Below are 22,284 nucleotides of genomic sequence, written 5' to 3'. Positions count from 1 at the left end.
GAGTTGTGTGCAGGGTTTGCACATTCATTTCCACTTGCCGTACATCCAAGTTACATTTCTATCCACATGTATCCAAGCTTCTCAAGTCAACAACACATAGAAATATTCCCTTGATGTTCAGTTTGTGAATGACGATCTATAGATTCCAACAGTAAGACAACGCAACCTAATGTCATGTAGTGACCAGACGGTCAAAAAACCTTGTTACACCTAAACTTAAAGTACAGCTTCCAAAACGGACACATCAATCCAACTGCTAGATAATTTTTCAGGACATATCTTCCAATTCCGTTATCTATCATAGCCGTCAAAGATATCAAAGTGTCCATGGTAGCTTTTATCTAAATAAATAAATAAATAACAGAAATCAGAAAGGCCATAAAGCCACATTCCTTTCCTTGCGAGAATATTTAATTAAATCAAAGGCTTAAGGCCAACAGTTAACTACTTCAACTGTTAATAAATTACATTGTAACAAGTGTCAAATCTTGCATCTTGCACATCTACCACCCGGCCTAACCCTGAACTAAAACTAACTTAACTCTGGCTCCTACAGGTTTGTTAGACTTTTTTCCTTGCAGTCACATACACAAGCTTTAATTTAAAAGACACTTTCATTGTTGTTAATTTGATGGGAAGGACATTTTTCTTCTCAAAACTACTGCATTTGTCGGATATAAATGTACATAGTTTTTGTGTAACTAAATAGCCGACTAAAAGTGACAAAGAACTGACATGCTTAATCTTGAAGCAGCTATGCAGTTAAGCAACACATGTCTAAGTAGAACCTACCTCTTCATCTGGGTTACTGTTTTCCTGTATGACTCTGATCCAGGTGAGCATGTCATCCCTCCCTTCCGCCTGGAACAAGTACTCGCAGTCTGAGGTGGTGAGTCGCAGCACGTTCTTTCGTCTTGTCTCGCTGTAGGAGATGTCGATCAGACAGGCCTTGATACAGATTCGTACAGGGTCCTCCTCAGATTGTGCCGAAGAATGAGAAAGTGCATCCTTCCTGTCTTTGTAGAGAGTGAGTGTGTGACCTTGTAGAACAGCATACATCTGCTTCCATGACTTCATTCCGCCACTGACGCGCTATAGAAACAAGAGACACGTCAACATTAGTGATAAGCATGTCAACTGAGTGAAAGTGTGACTGTGCGTGTGTGCATACCTTATTTTTATCGGTGCTAAACTGCCTAAAGTTTAGCGGCCCTTCTTTGGAGGAATCAGCAAAGACATCTAAAGAAGAATCCCTTCGAGAACCAGAATCTCCCGAGGATTTATGTCCATCCAGGGCCTGTAAGTGTAAATACATGATTGTCATCGTCAAAAAGCAATATAACTATCTACTGTCTATTTGTGTTAAAAAACATTTCTCAAGGATGCCAGTGAAGATAAACTGAAAAGGGATCACAAATAATTGAGAAGGTTTAGAATGTTAATGCAATACGATAAAATATTAACATTTGCTATAAATGTTGTATTTAAACTGATAAGTTTGGTTTGAAGTTGTTGCACAAGTCACATGTTATTCAAATCCTTCAGGTGTTTGCGGTTATCGCAAATGCGCATCCAAGAGTCTTACCTTTCTCAAGCCCTTAAAACTCGGCATGTGTTTACTGCCGGATCTCCTAAGGAAGAAGAAGACAACTGATTTTAATTCAGAGAAAAATCCAGGCACAAATGAAAAACAATAAAAAACAACAGCCTTTTAACCAAGTACAGGTATGCACTCACCCTCTTCCCTCCTCTTGGTAGTTATCTAGACCTTCATCATAGGATTTAGATCGCTCTGTTTTGCTGGCTGTTTCAGATTCCAACAAAGCACTTCTCAGGGACTCTGCAAAAGGATTTGAAATTATGTTCATTTTAAACTCAAATTACAAAATTGGGTAACATTGAGAAAATAAATAATATTTAGACTAAAACGATCCAGGTAAAATCCTAAGTGGATTGAAAAAGGGTAAACCAGTCATGGTGAAGTCATTTCATAGGGGAAAGAAAATTCTATTAATCAAGTGTGACTCAGCCAACCTAGAACCTTTTTTACCTTGGTCATGTGACAGCTGACGTCGGATGGTAGGACAAGGTGAGCCTGGGGTGGAGGAGCCTGAAATTATGGATGGTGCAACAGATATCACAGCAGAGGGTGGAATAGGAGTGGCCTCCCGGTCGACACTGGGGCTGACTGGCTCATCTAATGACAATAAAGCAAACAGTCTGTGTATAGAGATGATATTCAGCAAAAGGCAAAGTTTAAACCACATTACATTTGTGAAAGGTGTGTTATGAATATGCCGTTTTGTGCATAAACAGTGTCTCACTAAGGGCTGAGTGAAAGTGGGAACAGATCATCTTCAGCCTTGATTTTCTGTGAGAGAGAAGGAAGTTCTTTACTCTTGAGTACTGCCCGTTCCTGGCACTTCAAGCCCGAAACAGCTCAGAAAACAAAGCTGCTCTCTGCAGCTGAGGGGCTTTTGGAGCTAAATTTAAAAGGAGTCGTCCTAGATCCTGCCTGTAGCCAACTTTGAAACAGGGCAAGGGAAAGGGACGTCATCAACACTCTAAAACTTAAGACCTCCCATCTCTGTACAACACAAGATGACCAATCTCTCTTATTGTTGTCTGTACTTCGAATCACACACAAATCCAAAGAATCAACATTCAAAAATATGCATATTTTCCTAAGATCTTGGTTTGATGATGATTCTAGTGCCAAGCCTTTCACCAGCATAAGTGATTCTGCCCTGGATACTTTAACTCCGCAATATAATGAAGCTCAATATAATTATCTGTATGCTACTACATCAAACCTGAATTAAGAGTACAACATTTAATATTCATCCAAAAAATACAGACAGCTACTAAAAGAGGTTTCATACCATCAATATAAAATAACACAACTAGAAACAAGGGCCAGGTTAGAGATCAAAAAAACATTAACGCTGTCTGTAAAATCTAACTAAAATGATGATTTGGGTTATAGGACCAAATGACCCAAATCCACAGTGGGTTTTCAAACAGGTCATTGATGGAGGTCCAGCAATCTTGTCAATCAGGGCACTGTTCTCCTGGGACATGGCACCAGTCTCAGAATGGTGGTGTTGCAGCATCGTCACCATCACTGCCTGCTTTCTCTGCACCTGGACTCTACAACCTCATTAATAACCAACATTACAGATAGACTACCAACTAACAGAATAAACTATCGCTAAACCACAAGTGTGTGGACCTCACTAATAATAAATGTACTCCTCTACAACCTTTAAGACCATAAACTTTGACTTTCAAAACCAGTTCACACAATCAGATAATGTGAGGTGATTTTACACAGCACATGCACAGGAAGCAGTCAGTCTTTTAGGCTTGAGAACAGATGAATAAGTAGTCCAGTTCAATTTTCTCTAGGAGGGGGAACATATTACCAACTATTGCCATCTGCACATCTTGTTCTATTTTTCGTGTGTTATTGTGAAAATATCCTCTGCTTATCAACTCAGCTGAAATATCCATAGTATGAGTTCCTTTATACTGTAATGATTTCCACTGAGGTTTTGTTCTCCTGTGTCTTATTTACTGAACGTGAAGTTTGTGTCACACACAGAAACCATCTAATAATTTTATGCTTGCTCCACCGGTAGTGCTAAATGATTACCTAATTCTCTAAGCAGGTAGTTCTAATTAATATAAATGAACAGACATATGGCAATCTACCTTTGAGGTGTTGTGTAGAGAGTTATTTTTTTGCTTCATACATATGTTAGAATTATTTAACACTCAACCTTAACTGAACATTAATAAAAAGACCCAGATTTAACTGGAGAACTTCTCTCCCTTGGGTCAAACTGAAAACTTCCAGTGCTGCCACTGCTTGTGACCTAGTTTCTCTTTAAGGACTTCCTGCAAAGCACAAATGTTTTCTTTATGTTCTTCCCAAAAGTTTACTATTTAGAACCACAACAATATGCTGTCTGGAATTGACCTTTTCTCTGAAGAAATGACACGGTCACACAAAGTAACACGTAGATCTAAAACATAAACCTCGTTTCTCTCATCAAATATCACACAAACCCTTTCTGAATGCAAAAAAAAAAACAGATTAATACCTAGGAAGATTGATTTATTTTTGATCAATGTCCCTGTGCTACTGTTCTCTCACACACACACACACACACACACACACACACAAGATGATACGATGAATTAGATTATCAATAAAATTAAAGTGGCAAATAAGCTATTAGCCACTTTTAAACCTATTTTAAATGACTTCTATAAGCATCTATGGTAAAAGCCCTTTCATTAGCTACAGTATAGGCCCTGCCAGCCTGCCTCGTGTTACTACTGCCTGTGGTGGTTGCCATGACAACATGGGCTGTCAGGGCTTACAACTGATTATTCTCTTACCAATGAATGGAATGGAGTCCAGGGACTCATCCAGGTTGCTGGAACAGGAGGTGTGACATTGTTCCACAAGGCGACGTATGTGCATTTCTCGCCGTGCATCATTGGGAAGCCAGCATGCCACCACTTCTCCTGTGGAATCTGTGCCGTCATCATTTACAGCCAGGATGTAGGAAGGGTGACGCAGAGGACTGGGGTTCTTTCCAGCAGAAGGTTTCTCCCTTAGAACCACCCCTGTCTCTGTTGGACTTCGCCCATTGACCTGACTCTGGGTGTTTGGGTGTGGTGGTTTGAGGATGCTAGGTCTCTGTGGCACCCGTTTTGGGGTGGAGCATGAAGATGACCTGTTTCCCACCAGTGCGGCATCTCTGCCTGTGTCAATGGGCTGCAATGAGTCCGCCGGTATCCTGCCCTGACGTTGGCGAGTTGTGTGGCCTGAATGGTTTCCTTTGCCTGAAACTCTTTGGTCAGCAAAAGAATGATCAGTACTTGTGCTTTTTGAAAAATGTAAAGGTCTGTCTGAAAGCATGGGTGAGGAGCGAGTCTGAAGGGAGTCTGGTCCTTTAGAGTAAAGAGAAGGGTTGGGTGCTCCCCTCATGCCACCACTGTATCCAACATTAGGCCTTAAAAGCATGGCTTGCCTAGGTATAGACTGTCTGCTGGGCCTTGTACCTTGGTCTGCTTGTACATACCCTCTCCTCTCACTGACTAGAACTAGCTCAGCAGGTTCAAGATAGTCTGTGGAGTGTGCCCGGGCTTTGTGTACAATGCCATCTTGGGATACACTTCTCGGGGGCCAGTTCCTGCTTATCCTCTCTGCACCGCTCATGCGATCCTGCGAGGCACTGCGTGGGGCAATCTGAAAGTGGGGTGGAGGTCCCTGGTATGACCGTTCATGGGAGGTACTTCTCCGTCGTATCCCCTTAGGACCCCAGTCTGCCCGGGGAATGTGATGAGAAGCATTCATTTGACCGGCAGCTCGCAAACTGTCAAGCCTCTCCTGGATAGTCCGACTACCATGGGAATGAATTCCTTTGTTGTCAATGTACTCCCTGTATGTCTGGTAAGTGCGCCAGTCAATATTTTGATGATTGCCGGGGTAGTGAGGCATCTGAGCTCCATATGGGATCATTCCTGGAACATTGGGGTAGACATCAGCCTTTCGAGGGTGAGGATACTGAGCCAATGACCCAGGCCTTCCCCTGACAAAGACAGGGTCCATGTAATCCATCCTATGAGCTGGACCCATGTGCCCTGCGTGGGCTGCATGGGCTGCATCCGGAGGCACCACCACAGTTCTCACACCGTCACTACGTATGCAAACTGCCATCTGGCTTTTTGGAAATGATTGAGGAGGAGGAGGCGGCGGCGGCACGGTGATCTCCTTGCGATATCCATGGTCAAGAGGTGCAGCTGGCCCTCGGCAGACCGGCCCAGCCGGGTCTGTCACCTGGGACATGCCCGAAGGCTTACAGTCTATTCTGGGATAACATACTGGGGGTGGTTCAGGAATGTGACGTGCATTTCCACTGTAGGTGCTATGGCCACGGATGTAGGCATCCTGTGAGTAGGCCTAAAGACACAGAAACAAAGCAGTGTTACAATATATATAGTAAAAATGCCATTCGTTAGTGTGTGTAAAATTCAACAGTGTGCTACAAGATTCTTACAGAGAAGTCAAGTGTGATATTACAAATAGTACTGGATACATGTGTGTGGGCAGGGTGTGTTGCAGTGTGAGTGTGTGGAGGCGTTTGCAGTTCAGGGGTGTCAGTGGACTTCATCTGCTCCTTATTTAGAGTTCTCACAGTAATGTTCACTGCTGCATGACAGATAAACCAATAGACCCAATAGACACCAATAGATTTAAGAAGCAATAGTGCTGCCAACAACTGTGATCTTCAATATGAAGGAACAAATCTTTCATCAAAAGAAAAAACCCATAATGGTTAATTATGTAAAAAAATCTATCACAGGTGCTGTAACCATTTTAGCAAAAACTGTTTAACAGTCACGACATACTTTTCTTAAGGAACGCAAGTTGCTAACAATGACAGTATTAAACAAACTTAATAAAATACAAAGGTATATAAAACTCCATCTACCCACCTCAGATTGACAGCCTCTACCTGACTGAAGCTCATACCATTTCCCTGTAGAGTAGTCATGAGACTGTTTGTGATGAATACCAAATTAAAGCAAGTGCTCATTCCAATCCATAAAAATGCGAGTTTGTAAGGTTCACTGCATTTATCCGCTTTACTCATAATACACTCTTCATGCAACAAGCAAAGGTGTGTATGAGGACTTTGATCCTGCTACAAGCTAGTGTCAAATTACAATCTTACATAAAACTATGTGTGAACCTGCAATCAGTGCCATGCTCTGTTCCTCCCTTTGAAAGCATGAGTGTACAGGAGAGTTCAGAGGTCACTGGCCTTTATCACAATAATGACATATGGCATCAAGGATAAAGAGGGTGAGGTTTTTGTGTGAAGCCAGCTGGATGCCAGCTCGAGTGCTCAGTCTAACAGGTACTGCAGGCACCGTGCATCAGCCATTTCAACAGTCTGCACATTTGATTCACCAACACAGAGCTGACCATTACACAACCATCTGAGGCAACTGAACAGCAATGATACAAATGACGGTGCTGACATGCATGACACATTGAAAATGAGACATGAACCACAGCACGTCAAAGTGAAGTGGCTGTCCAATCTGCCGTTTGCTTACCGGATTTGTGGTTTCCAGAGAAACAGGCTACTGATACAGCATGTCAAAACAAGAATGTCAAGACACCAAGGGAGAGAGGATGGAAGAAATAAAGATGCCACTTAAAAAACAGACGATCACAGGGGAGAGAATGTTTACCAGCCATAGCAATGCCTATGCTTGACATGCTAAAAATATACGAGACCTGCAGTAGCAGTTAAGAGATGAAGGAGCAGAGATGTAATAGGAGTTGCCATGTTACAACCTGCCTGTGCCAGTTTGTCCTGGATGAGGTGGCAGAGAGCAAAAGCTTGCCTTTCTTTCTGCTGTTACATCTCCATGGTTCTATCCATCTTCAGCCAGAATATTACGCTAACTAGAGAAGGTGCCTCCAGTCTACGTCTCTCTCTCTCTCTCCCCCCCCCCTCTGCTATTGCTCACATGACAGAAGCAGCAGCTGCTGATTATACATTCATCTGTGATGGTACAACTCCCCCTCCTACTCTTTCCTCCTCTCTCCTTTTCCCTCTACATCAACCTGTTCCAAACACAGTCAGCTGATTTCATCGACTGGTTTCACTTCATCGTTCATGCCGTTCTCTAGCCTTTCTCTGCTTGATATTTCCTCTGCTTTCCTCGTGCACAGTTACCTCCCTTTTCTGCTCTCTCCATCTCTTTGCTAGGCAACTGCTGCCTGTCTCCAAGCAGTTGGTGTGTGCTGCCTCCTACAGTGATAAGTCATCCTGCTTGCGTCTCTGATAACCCACTTATTCTTATAGGCATCTCTCTCCAGTCCCTCTGCCTACATTAATAAACATTTTGATGTGGCTTCTGGTCATTTAGTGTGCAGTGGTGTCAGCATTATCACAACACATGTGTAAGATGCAATGGACTAGTACAGAGGGAAAAACTGAGAGAGAGGGCGGTCCTTCACGGGAAGAAAGGCTTATTTGATTAGGAGACAGGAGAAATTAACTGGGTGTAAGCAGTTGTAAGGGTGTAAGGGTTCATATATAAATATGATAAATTCAATAAATATGACTCATAATAGAATGCTGTATTTAAACATTAACACAGGCATCAAGACCATGTTCGTAATTAAAGAAATGCTTGGATATTTATTTATTTTTAAAGGGAATGCTGCTTAGACAGAGAGGTGACTGTTTTAACAATACATGTTTGAATTGAAATTGCAGGAGTCATCTCAAATGTTTAATTGAATTAACTATCAGGTTGATTATGAATATTCAGTGCAGCCATAAAGAATGCACAGGGGAAATTTGCAGGTAAAGCTAACAGTCCAGCTCTTCATTATATAATTCATAAACAAGCTGTCAGTTAACAGGAACCCCCTTGGGAGAAGATTCCTCAGCATCCTGACAAAGCACTTAAGAGTGATTTGCTATAGAAATTGAACAGTTGAGTGCAACTTCACTTTGCCGCTGGCAGCATGCATTAAATGTTAATGACAAGCTCCGAAGAGCACACATTTCCACACCTGAAATTAAATACTCACATTATTTCCCCTTTGTAATTAATTTATTCATTTAATTTATTTATTGTCAGGCCAAAGTCAATAAACAAAGCTTATTTAGATTAGATATAAGCCACATATCTTGTTGGGATAAGGAAATTTACTCATTTACACATCCAAAAAATTTAAAACACACAAGTAAGTAAATAACATTTCACAAGTTGTAGTTGCCAATCTGGATTTGAGTCTCTCTATGACACTGTGTATTTTTGATGAATTTTGTTTTTTTCTTCCTCTACACCTCCAGTCCTCTCAGTCCATTTCAGCAGCACTGTCAGTCACAGTTTTGCAGCAGCAAAACTTACTCTGGCCTGATTACGAGGCCTAGATAGAGAGCTTTGATGGGCCAGTCTGCCTGCATCTTATGACTACTGTCCTAATAAAAATGCATTCATGTAAAGCATTTCTGTATCATGGACAATTTTTGGGCAAAATAAGTAGCAATTCTAAAAACAAACATTCAAAAAAGTGACAGTTTTCATTTTAAGATGGATGGGAACTGATTTCATCCACTTAATAAAATGCGATTGTAAAACGAAACTTACCAGCTGAAGTATATCCTCATCTTTCGGCATCACACAAAGTTCAAGAAAGTCACCACTGTTATGGGAACAAAATGTAGTCTTAAAAATCAGTACAATAAACAAACTGACCAAAAATCTATGATACAAATGTATATTAAACCTCACCTGTCTTGAATTAAGGATATAACTTCACAATAGGCTTTTCCAATGATGCTTGCTCCATTCACCTTCACTATGCGATCACCTAATAATAATAAAAATAAAATAAAATAAAAAACAGGAATGACAACAATAATAGACAACAGTAGTATAATACTATAGGTTACAAGAGGTAATGGGCCTAGGGTAAATGTTTGCTTTTGTCAATTCAATTCAGTTGTTTTAATGCTGTAAAACACTTACACTTCAAGTAAATGTCTTTTCAAGTAAATGATTTTTTTTTTTACCTGTGCAAAGCCCAGCTCCATGAGCAGGACTACCTTCTTTGACCTGCTTTACAAATATGGTGTCCATTGGATCAAGCCTATTTCGTGGTCTCCCTGATAATGTAGAGAGAAGTTTATAAATTAGTAAATCAGTATGGACACATACAATCACACAGTGTAGTGGTGGTCAGTTTTATTTTGCTTTATGCAATGTGCATTTTTATCTGGTTTCTATGGTTTCAACCAGATAAAGATTTCCCAAGTCAAAGCTTAAGGCAACATTTTAGACATTGTTTGTTATAGCAAAGACAAAGCAAAACAAATAAACAACAAGCAAACAAGCAGGTAAAAGAACAAGCATTCCTAAAGTGAAGGTTCATTTGTAATCTCTCATATGCACCAAGGGTAAAAAGGGAAAAACAAGAACTTCAAATGTTAAAATACATCCGCGTCATTTATATGGGAGGAGAGACTGTGTGAATGAGAATGAGGGACAAACTGGAAGGTTTGTCACAAGATTTGGAGGCATGTGAATCAACATTATGACAACACAACCGCCTGTGCTCTGACCAATGTGTGCCCACATTTCAACAGTTTGAATAGTCACTAATTGGTTCAGAGACAAAAAAAAAATCTCAGTGGGGGGAAATTGTGTGGTTTTAGAACAGATAAAAGCAGCTCCATAGAAGAAAACCTGTTTGCTCATGCTGCTCCCGTTTCCTAGCAGCTGCATGGCTGCAAAAAAGGAAAGAAAAGAAAGAGGGAGGGTGTGGGAGAAAAAAAGGCTAAGTGAAGGTAGAGTGACAGTGTGCTCAGCTGCACAACTCCCACTCTTTCCTTAAAAACTGAGAAATAGCTCTGGATCTAGCCAAAGAGCAGCCCTGTAGTTAACATTCTAATAGTAAGTCAGTACCTAGGGGCTCACAATGACAGTGGCCAGCATGAGGACACACAAGAAATGTTAAACAAAGTGGAAATAACCACTTACTAAATGAAAAATATAAAATATTCTTAGCATCACCAATGTGTACCTCTGGACCTTTGACAATGTACATTATCACAAGGTTATATTAAATATTTTGTTCTGGTAAAGTGTTGGCAAATTAACACAGGGGAAAAAGGGAAGTTCAAAACAATTTTAGACAATTAGTCAAAAATGTCAATAACCTAACAAGGACACACGTGTGCCTCTGTTTTTCTCTGCTTCATGTTAAGGGTTACTCATACAGAAATCACATTATGCAACAGTGCAACTGGAGTCGAAACAGCATATGACACACAATCCCTCTAGTGGTACACTTTGTTCATTACACCGACAGAAAAATGTGTGTTATTTTAAAACCACAGAAAACCCTGTCTCAGAAAAATAAAACATTGCCATGTTTAATTTACACATCACTATATTATGATGATCATTTAGTGTTGAAACCACTTAGCAAATGTAGAGACAATGGCTAGGTAAAGACTACACAGTGCCTCACGTAACAACAGTTAGCTTTTATTCTTTCTCATCACTAAAAACTAAACTCAGAAAATATCCACAGTGGGCACTTGCACCAAAAGAAAAATGTCAACTTTTACTAGGGTTAATGAGCCTTTCCAAATGTGGAAAAATCAGAAGATGAGCGCTATCACAAGTGAACCCAAACATGACCTCGGTGTTAAGACAGAAGAGCTTTATCTTGACAAGCACCAGACTCTAATTTAAAAAGTAAAATGATGGTGGCGTGGCACTGTGGTGTGACAAGAGTTGCACACCAGCAACAGTGATTCAAAAAAATAATAGTTTTGCCCATAGTTCTTCAAAATAAAACCTCACCACATCTGAATGATCAGATATGTTGATGGGAAATCAACAGAATAAACTATTTTTACATTGATGGCCAGTGTAAGGGTCTAAATTTTGTTCCCACCACTTTTAATCTGAAGAGGACATTAAGTGGCAAAAACAGAATTATGAGAATGCACCTGTGTTCCTATATTTGGATGTCTGCCAGACGTTTTGTTGGTGTGGTATTGTGAAGCTGTTTGGTTCACCCATCCCAGCCTGAAGTCATACTAGGTCGTCTTTTCTTCTCCTTTCTTTTGACCTCATGCCTTCAACTTCTTGTATCCAGCATATTGTTGACATGATACTAAATTTCTGTCTGTGATTTGATACCTGTCTAAATATCTCCATCGCAACGATGACACTAAATCAGAGAATGTTCAGGAATAGCAATGGGATAATAAATGGCAGAACATGGGACTTTGAAAATCATATTAAATCTAATTTGATGAAGTACAAAACTGGAAAACACACTCAGTAAAGCACAGACCTTTGATAAAGATATGGAAAAAAGGATACTTGTGTTTGATCTATTTTAGAGCAGTAATTGTTGGACCTATATATTATTAAATGCTATGCCACTATTTGTAAGCATGTCTTGTCAAGAAAATAATACAAAATATCCATGAAACAGCATTGGCATGATTGAATTTATGGATCACATGTTTTACAGGAAGATTCTATGGTAGGTTGAACACGTTGGCTACTTTGGTCTGAGAGGGTTTCAAGCATTAATTACAGGTGTGATATGTAGTGAGCATGGGTTTGTTTCGACTGTCCCATATTTTGCTTCAGGTGTTGTCTTTTTTGACAAGCTGTGGACTATCATCATGAGTACTTGAGCTTACAGCCATTGTTTTGTCACCATGAAAGCTTGTCGGCACACCCCCTACTCCCGCAAGCAGTAAAAGTAGAGGACGGCACACAGACACTGCTCCTCTGTTACACATCAACATCTCGTAGCAAAACATTGTTTGTTTGAAGAAAAACATTGATTATTTTACTAGCAATTCAAACAAAAGGCAATGTTCAACGGCATTTAATATGTCAAATAGTATTCCAAACAGTGTTGTTTTTCGCAGCCATTTTAGATTTAAAATGCTTATTAGTTACAGTCAAATTTTAGTCATTTCTATATGTGATAGTTTTAGTCTAGTTTTAGTCGAAGAAAACTCAAAAAGGTTTTAGTTTACTTTTAGTTAAAAAGTATAGTCTTTTAACAAATTCATTTAGGTCTATAAGTATTGGAGATTGCTGTTGGGCAGAAACCTTTAATCTCTTTTTAATAACTTTTTTTCCAAAATATTTCAACTGTTTTTTTCATGAATTGATGCCCTACTTCATCATACAAGAGTGTCACACAGGTTGTGAAACTGAAATTTCCTCCGCGGGTGGTGAACCGCGACCAGCTCTAGGTCGGCTTGGGAAGGCTTTGGGGCGAAGGTGGTTTACAGCGACCCCCACCCGGGCCTCGCCACTTCCCGGGGCAGCAGACATATGTACTCGCCGCGGCTTCTCCCGCCTATACTTTCACTCTATACTTTTATATTAAGTGTAAACATTAGCAGGGACAAACCTCTCCCTGGGCTTTACAGTACTTCCATGTGTCAATGCGGTTTCACAAAAAGATGCTAATGGAAAACTGGGATTGAGCCTTGGCAATAACATTACGCAATGTGGTGATGGGATGACAATGCATAAAACATACATTAAGTCATGTGCTATTTAGAGCAGGCTCTATCAATCCTCAAACGGCTGTGTGAGTGTGTGCATGTAAATATATACAAATGAATCAGTGTACAAGTGCCTCACATACAGTCCATTCAAGATCTCAATTGGATGAAAGCAACCATTAGTAGAGGACAGTGAACTAATTCAAGCATGTGTTGGAGAGTATATGCAGATGACCATGTGACTGTGTATTCTGCTTTCTAATGAAGGGTGTCTCCATGTCTCCATGAATGATCAGATGCACCACACAGTTCATTTTCTCACATCTGTAGCTGGGTCGCACAGTAAACATGGATTATATTATTGTAATAGTAGCTGAGCATTTCTTCTTGAAAAAAAAGAGATCGTTTCACAGTGTTTTAGGGCTCGTCAGCTTTGAAAGCACTTTCACCATAAAAAAAAACAACCAATGCAACAATGACTGGATTTTGTTTTTGATAATTTTGACTGGAAGAACATAAAGAAGGCATCTATGAATGGCTGGTGTGAGGAGAAGGAATAATTACAGCTAAAAAAAATAACTGCGACCTTTAAAAGCTGCTTTGCACTGATGTGTGACTGTTGCATTGTGTATGAGACATTACTTAGGAAGGTCTTAACCTATTAGGTCCTACATGTCATGTATACTATATATGACTTAAAAGAATATGTGTCTAGGAGCAACCAAAAAGTAAATCAGGTTATACAGATGTAAGAGCACTTTCACAGGGTGACAACTGATAAGCTATGGCAAATGTTAAATAACTTTATTTATGGGCTTTCCCTGTGCATAATGACAACAGAGTACATAAGATGAATTATAATGGCTCTTTTCAGAGGCAACTACCCTCCCCAAGGAATATAAACATCAACAAATAGAACTGCTGTTGTCACTGAAAACACATCACAGTGACCATGTCAAGAGGAGACAGGCAGCCACAGAAAGAGCATTCCAAGTATTTCAGGAAATGAATGAAATATACTCTAGATGGGGGAATTTCAAATATGTGCACAACATCTTAAGCTTATTATACAGCTTTACAACAAACACTGCTCTCAGTAGATCACATGTAACTCATCTGACGTTAAACCTATATTGTGCAACATAACCGTTGCAATTTACATGAGTGCAATATTGCACGTGCCACCATTTACAGTTTACACTGCATATAATATTATCTTAATAATTTTGTTAAAATGCATGTTAATTACTTATTATCTTTACCTCGACTTACATTTCCCCCATTGTGGGACTAATAAAAATAAATAAAATCCTATCTTTTCTTTCTATCTTTCTCGATCTTTGCTTACTTAAGCTCCTCCAAGAATGGGGCTTTTTTATTTTGTTATTTCAATAAAATATCAATCTTTCATATTAAGTATGTTTGCTCTCTAACAAGGTTTGTAGAACATGAATGCTGGGGAACATCTTTGTTCATCTTTTGGTCGACATTGCAATATGTAGATTAGAATAAGAAAAGATACAATAAATCATTGTTAATCCTACTTATCGATTTTTGAAATTAAACCAAGTAACATTAACCGGTGCCATACAGTTCATATCTTGTCTGATTCATGAAGAAAAAAATGAGGGGAAACAGGGTCACACCTATACAACTACAACAAGTAAATTGAGGCCATCTTTTTCTGACAGCTTTTTATGGTGAGAGTGAAAACCAGCTATAGCAACAAAGAGAAACAATATGAAGAGGTGGGTCAGTGTTGGACAGAAACAGGTGGTGCTAACCAAACCTTTCATGCCTACACAAAGGTTGGTCACACACAGTCGCTACATTGTTTCCATTGCATAAGGAAGCAAATGGAGCCAAAAGAGTGGAAGGATTAAAAGTCATTAGAAGTCAAAGCACCGCTCTGACTCAGCAGTGTTGAAGTGCAGGCATGAAGAACAACCAAGTTTTTCTGCTTACCTCTGCCATAAACTTCCTCCTGTAAAAAGAACACAAATGGTCACAGGAATTAGGTATCAAACCATTTGTTGATTATGCATTATCTTTTACGTGACAAACAACACTCAGGTGTATGAAACACTTCAGGGAAGATTAAAAACAAATCTTTGAATTTACCGGGAAGCTGTGCATGGTCGACTCTGGTGGGTACACAATGAAGTGCCGTAGCGTGAAGCCGAAGCCCTGGGAGGTGCGACGTAAAAGCACAGTCTTGGGTCTCGGCCATGAGAATACCTCCTCCTCTGTGGGGTTTTGCATTGTCGGAGAATCTGCCACACCTCTCCACTCTGGGCAATCATTCTGCAAGAAAACACATGTGGAGGAAGAGATATAACGTAAGCCTTCTTAATTTTACTATTACACACAGTATTTTTTACCCCACCCTGCATGAATTTAAGGACAATTTATAAAACAATTTTCTTTGCCAGATATTTATACTAGCTTGTTAATTGGCCCTGTGAGGTACCCCACCTTTCGCCCCATGCCAGCTAGGACTGGCTCGAGCGGCCTTGCAAACCTCGTGTGCAGGAAAAAGTGGTGGACAATGAAATTGAAGTGACAAAGCAAAACAAAATAGTGACAATGGAATCCAAAAACAATTTTACTTAAACATCACCTGTTGTTTCACCCACATCCAAATTAGGTTGTTTTTTTGCAGTCATTGCACATTAACAGCAACCTTCTGGTGTTCTTTATTTCACACAAACTCAAACACACTGGTTTCCAGTGTTTACAATCAAGTTGTGGTATCCCTTTTCACAGCTGGTGAGAACAGCACATCAGGTCTCTGAGCTGTGGACACCCACGCCTGTGTTTACTGGCTATTTATAACCTCACACCTTTGTGGTATCATGTGTGCAGCAACACCCACCTGAACTCAGATCCCCCTGTATCATATTCCCAGTTTCAGTACTCATTTCAGGAAAACATGTTTTATACAGTCTTATATTTACTTTTTTCCCCCCTCACCCTGTCTCAAACAAGCCAACCAACCATCCCCCCGTAGCACAGACATTCCCCCACAATGTGAGGAATGTGATGAGCAGGCATTTGCACCAGGTCTGCCTGGGCACATATGTTTAGAAAATGTCAGAAAATCTGAGTGAATTAACTGCATGTCATAACAACCAGTGATTAAGTTTATAGTAGACTTTATTTTTACTTGTAAGGGTAGAAATCTGACATTTGTTATAGCTAAAAATAAATAAATAAACACTAATAGCTCTCTGACTTGATCCAGCTGTTGCAGGGAGTTGGGTGTTTCCAATCTGTGCAGAAAGTTGTATACATTTACTGGAAAAAAGGACAGACCCATAGTCCTGCTTTAATTGCCTGGGAAATGGAGCTGCAGGTGCAGCTGACACACGTGTGTATTTTGATGAAACCAGCAAAACAGGTTTTACTGAGTATAACCAAGCTTTGGTTGTTCCCTAATGCCTGCATTTCCATGTTTAAGCCCTGTCTGTGAACCCTGAGTGGCTTTTACAAAACATGCACATGCCAATTTCTACCCGTAGATGAGCTTGTGGTGATATGACAATAGATGTTTGACATGCCTGCATTGCTCCCTTCGTGTCTACAGGGAAAGCCAATCCCAGTCTACTGGATCTGATTTAGCGGCCAGTGCACAGGGCAATTTCCAAGCCTCTGATCTTTGGATGTGGACAACAGAAGGAGGTGTGGGACCCCTGACAGACACATGCCGAGGAGTTTTATCATTGCCACATGCATACTTAAGACTGCCGACATTCTAGGTCAGTAAAATTCCAGACCCCCATTTGCCCTCAGTTTTCAACTTCTGTTAATTAAGACAAATATAAATACATAAATAAATAATTTCATAATAAAATACAATAATAGAACATAATCATGAATACTTTTTTCTGAATGAAATGGAGCAGAAAGAATACAGAATCTAGCATCTGCCCCTTTCACAAAAAGAAATATCCATATACTGTGCTTAAGAAATTTATTAGACCACCTAAAGCCACAACTGTCCTAAATGTACAGCATTGGTCATTATCAAAAATCTCTTTTTTTTTATGTTTCTGTAATGGTTAATACACCAGCATGTAGGAGCTCTTTAACCAGATTAATGATAAAATATAATAATTATTATTGTTATTCATGAATTTTCAAATTTTCAAAAAAACTGAACAAATTGTTAAGACCATTATTATTTCTTGATTAGGACACCAAATTATAGTTATTGACTTGCATTCCTGAACAGAATAAAAACTGTTTTAGTGGTTGAATGTTATGCTTGATTAATTTGTGACTTCTCAGAGAAGCCCAGTGAGCCAGCTCAAATGTGGGTATAAAAAAGGTGAATTTAGTTTTTAATTTGCCAAATAAATAACAATAACAAGCAACAGAGCCAAACTGAGATGTGCTTACTAGAGAGTGATTTAAGTTATCTTGTGAGAGAACTGCGATTGTCACAGGTACACACACAGCTGAGGTAAACAGTATAAATTCTTGGGAAGATAGCGTGCAATAGTGTGCGTGCCGTAGCTTACGTAAGCGTAAACTGGAGTGTGAGCAAGCATGAGGCAATTAGAGCTTCAGATTGCACTGCAAATAGCACAACAGAAGACTTGATAATATGGAAATGGAGGTAAACAAAAACATATTTTTTGTATGGTTTATTGTGTCACTATAACAACAAATAAGAATATGACAGGGAGCTGCAGACTCTGAAAGCTACCACACAGTTGTTTTGGTCTTGTCCTTCCTTGGTCCGAGGCTTGAAACTGCAGTGCAGTTAATGCTAATTCTGCACTTTTTAGATGGACCTCATTCCCAGAATGTAAACAGTGTCCGCCATCTTTGCTAACAGTTACGCTAACAGGACCAAGTGTCACTGGTGGGCACGTAACAAAGAAAAGAATTATATATATATTTCTCAACTCAGGTGAAACTGAGGTTGGGAAGCAAAAGTTTTCAAAAATACTACCCCTATTCTAGTAATACAAAGCTAAATGCAAATCGGTGAAGTATTCCTTTAAGCAGTTTGACTGTATAAACATTTATATCAACTGAAACGTGGGCGTGGTGTGAGAACATTTGGGATTATGTCATGAGGCACCGGTAATGTCCATCTTACTCAAAATTCCTTAGTGGGCAACAGAAGTTAGGCATAAGCTTTAGCAAAATGGTACCTGTGCATATGTGATCAACACAGTGTGTATTCAACCTACATCAGTGGTTCAACAAGCCCTGAGATTGCAGGGCTGGTCAAGCAATGCCACCCACTAACGTCAAAAAATTTTTAGGAAAGCACTGTACTTGCATAGCTGTTTACACACCACAACAGCTAGTGTTTACAGGCTGGCTGCAAACTAAAAATAAAAACTGGGATTTCCACTTTGCTCATTTTTAACAACTACAATGAAACCACACGGCATGGTCTGTGTGTTTAAAAACCTCTGCTGACATCTCTAAATGACACATTACAAGCACTGCATGACATCAGCTCCAAAAACACCAGACAAGTACACAGTTTAAAAATGTGAGGAAACCTAGTTCTCTGTGGGCTGCTACATTCTACACCACATCCCATTCAAACCAAGCACTTAACTGTGAAAAGCCTTAATGATACACATGGTGAGTTCTGGGTATTTCAGCCTAGTGCAGGACATGGTTAGGATATTCAATACTCAGCCGATGAAAACTACATTTTGTGAGTGCCACACTCCTCGATAGTACCTATTTTAACGGACACTTAATAAAGTCATGTTCTGCACTAGTGTTGTCCAATCTTCTCCAAAGTACTCAAATCTCTCTGACCATCTGTGTGTGGGGGAGTTTAACAGAACTGTCTCTCCATACTTGTGGAATTATGGCAGAGGGTTTCATTTATTACAAAACAAAAAGCAATCATGCTGAGAAGTCAACATGTTAAATCTGTCCACCTATATCTCCTCTATTTCAATATCAGGGGTACACCTACACATCTTTTGTCAATACATTAAGTTTTGTTTAGCCTTAACCACACACATCTACCATATCATTTACTGTAAGAAATAATGTTTTTCTGTGATTCTGACAAAAGAATCAATACCAATAAACTCCGATTGAAAAAAACAAATCACAGTCTTCAGTGATTCGGTTGATGCCAATACATGAGCTATATAAACCAGCTTCTGCATCAAGGATAACAGGAATGTTTATGCAAAGCACTGGAGGGAAATAAAGAAAAACGGACACATCTGCAGCCCATCTCTTGAGTTTTTCCATGAGACACTGCAGACACAACCATAAGGCAACAGGAAGTAACAGGCTTCTTCTATCCAATTGAAGTCAATTTTCCCTTCCGATTGCCATCAGTTAGCCATATGATGCCTGCATGTGGGGTTCTGTAAAAGGCAGGCGGCCTAAATGAGATAAACACTGAGCTTTAATGAAGACTGTGGGGACAGGGGGGTCTGTTTGTCAATACCTCCCCTACAGTGCGAAGTATGGCTCATGCTTCATCATAAATTATACATTTTACTCAACTCTCCATTTGTTTTGCTGATGCAGAATCACAATAATATATACATAATTAATAATTAAGCCGTCCCTGGTATTTTTACATTACATTACATGTCATTTAGTAGACGCTTTTATCCTAAGCGACTTACAGTGGAATTGAGTACAATCAGCCAAGGGTGGAGTCGAACTTGCGACCATGATGTCTTTCGCACACAGGGTACGGGTCTTAACCACTGAGCTACTTCACTGAGCTATTTAGTTTTAGCTGCTACATTTAAATACTCCACTCTATTCAGTTGATAAAGTGAACCCTTCTTCAACAAATTGTTTGTTTACAATAATATGTATTTATAAAGATCCATGTTTTAAATTTTAGCTACGTTAATATATAAAGGATCTCACTGTGCCTGTAGGGGACAGCAATCCACCCTATGTCTTTTTAGAATCCTCCCTACTGCTTGTTTGCAGTAATAACAGAACCATGCATTCTCTAAAAAAAAACAAAAGTCACACCAATTTATCCTCATCCTCAACTTTTGACCGATCTCTCTCAGCTGAGACCACATGCTCTTTTGCATATGACATATTTAGAAAGTTATTTTGAAATAGCCACTTATTCAGTCATTAATCCACAGTGTCATCACTTCCAGCACAACCCAGGACCAGAGACTTCAGGGGGTTTCCAGCACCAAATTAGCACATGAATTGGTTTGTATGGTAGCATTATTATAAGAGCTGCTAAAAGAAGGCTCTCCACTGAATGCACTTAACCAAGGCTTTTCCTCACCCCCAAACACTTTAAGCCAAATTCTTTTGTCAACATGCTGCATATCAAGGATCAATCTCAATTGTTGTTGTCAATAAACTTGTTTAGAAATGTGCATGTATGGGGGTGTATTCAGATGGCTGCTATGGCAAAGGTAAGGACATCATTTCATTCCAGAATAAAAATACAGGGATGCAACACAAGCTGTCACAGCAGTGAGAATAGTGAATTGGCTGAAGCATATCGTTAGCCTTAAGTTAACCAATAAATACCTACATTTCGCTATCCTTTGCATCAAATAAATATTGTTGTGTTTTATTCTCTTCTAGACCTAAACAAATATTATTTGTAGAGTTAAGCAGGGTAACTGATTGACTAACAGGTTAGTTACCAAAGGGTCTTCAACTTGCCTATGCATTGCTGATCTAAAAATCAAATTGCAAATTAGCACATATAGACTAAAGTGGGGAACCAATATTACATTGAAGGTGGTGCTGGAAATAAAAGAAATCAACAGATACTATGGCAATGGGCCCTTTCATTTCAATGGGAACTGCATTCAACAAGATAGTCTTCATTCGGGTGGTTACATCAACACTAATACATTATGATTTAAAACATGGAAACAAACTAAACCGTTTTATTTTGATAACTCTGAGGTTGAGATTTACTCTGGACAGGCAGGCAGGGCACGTACATATGATGCTAGAGAACACAGTCTGCTTCCTGTTTACTCCAACATGACCAGTGTATGTGTAAGTAATGTGATATATGTTTTGAGGTGTTAGGTTAGATGGAGATTATTTCTAACACAAAGCTAAAACACCCTGTGGGCTTCAGATAGTTTTTTATTATAAAATGAGAATGTATTATTGTGGTTGTAGACTCAGACACACAAGCTTTGAGAAGAAAAGATGGTGTCCTGTCTGGTAGTAGAGTGGTGAGCACAGTTAAAAATCCAAGAGACAGTTCTTGGTCTAGCTAAGAACGTCAATACCACATACACCAGTGATGAGTTTAATTGAAATTTAAATCTAATTAAAAGCAGCAATTATCAGCCCCCGATAGGAAATAAAATCCCTTAAACTGTCATAAATCTAATGATGGCGATCATAAAAACAAACAAAATAGCGAAGCACTGGTGAGATAAAAGGCAAAACAATTCAACACAGGCAGTGAAAAGCTGCTGAACCAAAGTGTCCATATCCAAACATGTTACTGCCCCAACACCAAATTGAAAGAGGAGTTATTCCTGAGAACCTCTTTCAAGATCACTATTTACAGAAAAAAAACATTATATTATTTCACAGATAATACACAAAAAAGAAGTTTGGTATCATTGTGTTTACCTCACAGAAAGAAGATCTTGCACATCTGTCATCATCTTCACAAGATTTAGTCCAACGTGATGCCATCATTCAACTTCGCTTAAAACACTGTATTCCGTAAACGCCCACATCGAAAATGCAGCTTCAGTGGGACACAAGACAATAGGGTTCCTGTGTCCAATTTACACCTCTGTTTTTGCCTGACTTCTTAGTCCATCTGTTCAAAAGAGGGGAGAGAGAGATGTTCTTACGTCACTGGGTTACAACATTGGGTTAATTACAGGCAAATTATGAATTAACCACACATCTACGTGACATCTCTTGTTCAAAAGTCCACCGAACCATATAAATTAGTGCTAAAGTTGTTAAGACACAAAACAGCAGAATGTCTGGGCTTTATTCTTGAACAATATTATGTGACAAGCCTTTATCAAATACTTTTTCTACCTGATTTTTTTTTGTGACAAACACATATAAAACAGGACACCTGCATGCTGTGACAGAGGCTGTTTTGGAGTTATATGAATCAATCAAAATCCAACAATACCAATCTGTATAGTACTTTTAAAACACTTAAAATGAACATCACAACACAAACACAACCTCC

The 22,284-nt window shown here is 39.4% G+C and overlaps 1 protein-coding gene across 4 annotated transcripts in view; it reads right to left on the bottom strand.

The window, feature by feature from the left end:
- arhgap21b (Rho GTPase activating protein 21b) overlaps nucleotides 1–22,284 on the bottom strand; it is a 33,205-nt gene that overhangs the window by 9,473 nt on the left and 1,448 nt on the right. For 2 of the 4 annotated variants that reach the window (XM_058643680.1, XM_058643670.1), the window contains exons 2-13: nucleotides 21,699–21,894; nucleotides 15,225–15,407; nucleotides 15,069–15,087; nucleotides 9,624–9,716; nucleotides 9,343–9,421; nucleotides 9,199–9,253; nucleotides 4,408–5,977; nucleotides 2,051–2,197; nucleotides 1,738–1,840; nucleotides 1,586–1,631; nucleotides 1,172–1,297; nucleotides 793–1,092 (exon numbers count right to left, since the gene is read on the bottom strand). In XM_058643680.1, the coding sequence (XP_058499663.1) occupies nucleotides 793–1,092; nucleotides 1,172–1,297; nucleotides 1,586–1,631; nucleotides 1,738–1,840; nucleotides 2,051–2,197; nucleotides 4,408–5,977; nucleotides 9,199–9,253; nucleotides 9,343–9,421; nucleotides 9,624–9,716; nucleotides 15,069–15,087; nucleotides 15,225–15,407; nucleotides 21,699–21,767 (2,790 nt within the window). In that variant the 5' untranslated portion in view covers nucleotides 21,768–21,894. Of the gene's footprint in view, nucleotides 1–792; nucleotides 1,093–1,171; nucleotides 1,298–1,585; nucleotides 1,632–1,737; nucleotides 1,841–2,050; nucleotides 2,198–4,407; nucleotides 5,978–7,140; nucleotides 7,231–9,198; nucleotides 9,254–9,342; nucleotides 9,422–9,623; nucleotides 9,717–15,068; nucleotides 15,088–15,224; nucleotides 15,408–21,698; nucleotides 21,895–22,284 lie in introns of those variants that run through there. The other 2 variants (XM_058643690.1, XM_058643701.1) reach the window with 2 other exon arrangements.

Source organism: Solea solea, chromosome 1, assembly GCF_958295425.1.
Source record: "Solea solea chromosome 1, fSolSol10.1, whole genome shotgun sequence".
NCBI classification, from domain to species: domain Eukaryota; kingdom Metazoa; phylum Chordata; class Actinopteri; order Pleuronectiformes; family Soleidae; genus Solea; species Solea solea.
Note: the sequence above shows the minus strand (reverse complement) of the source record. Positions and strands in the feature narration are given on the sequence as shown.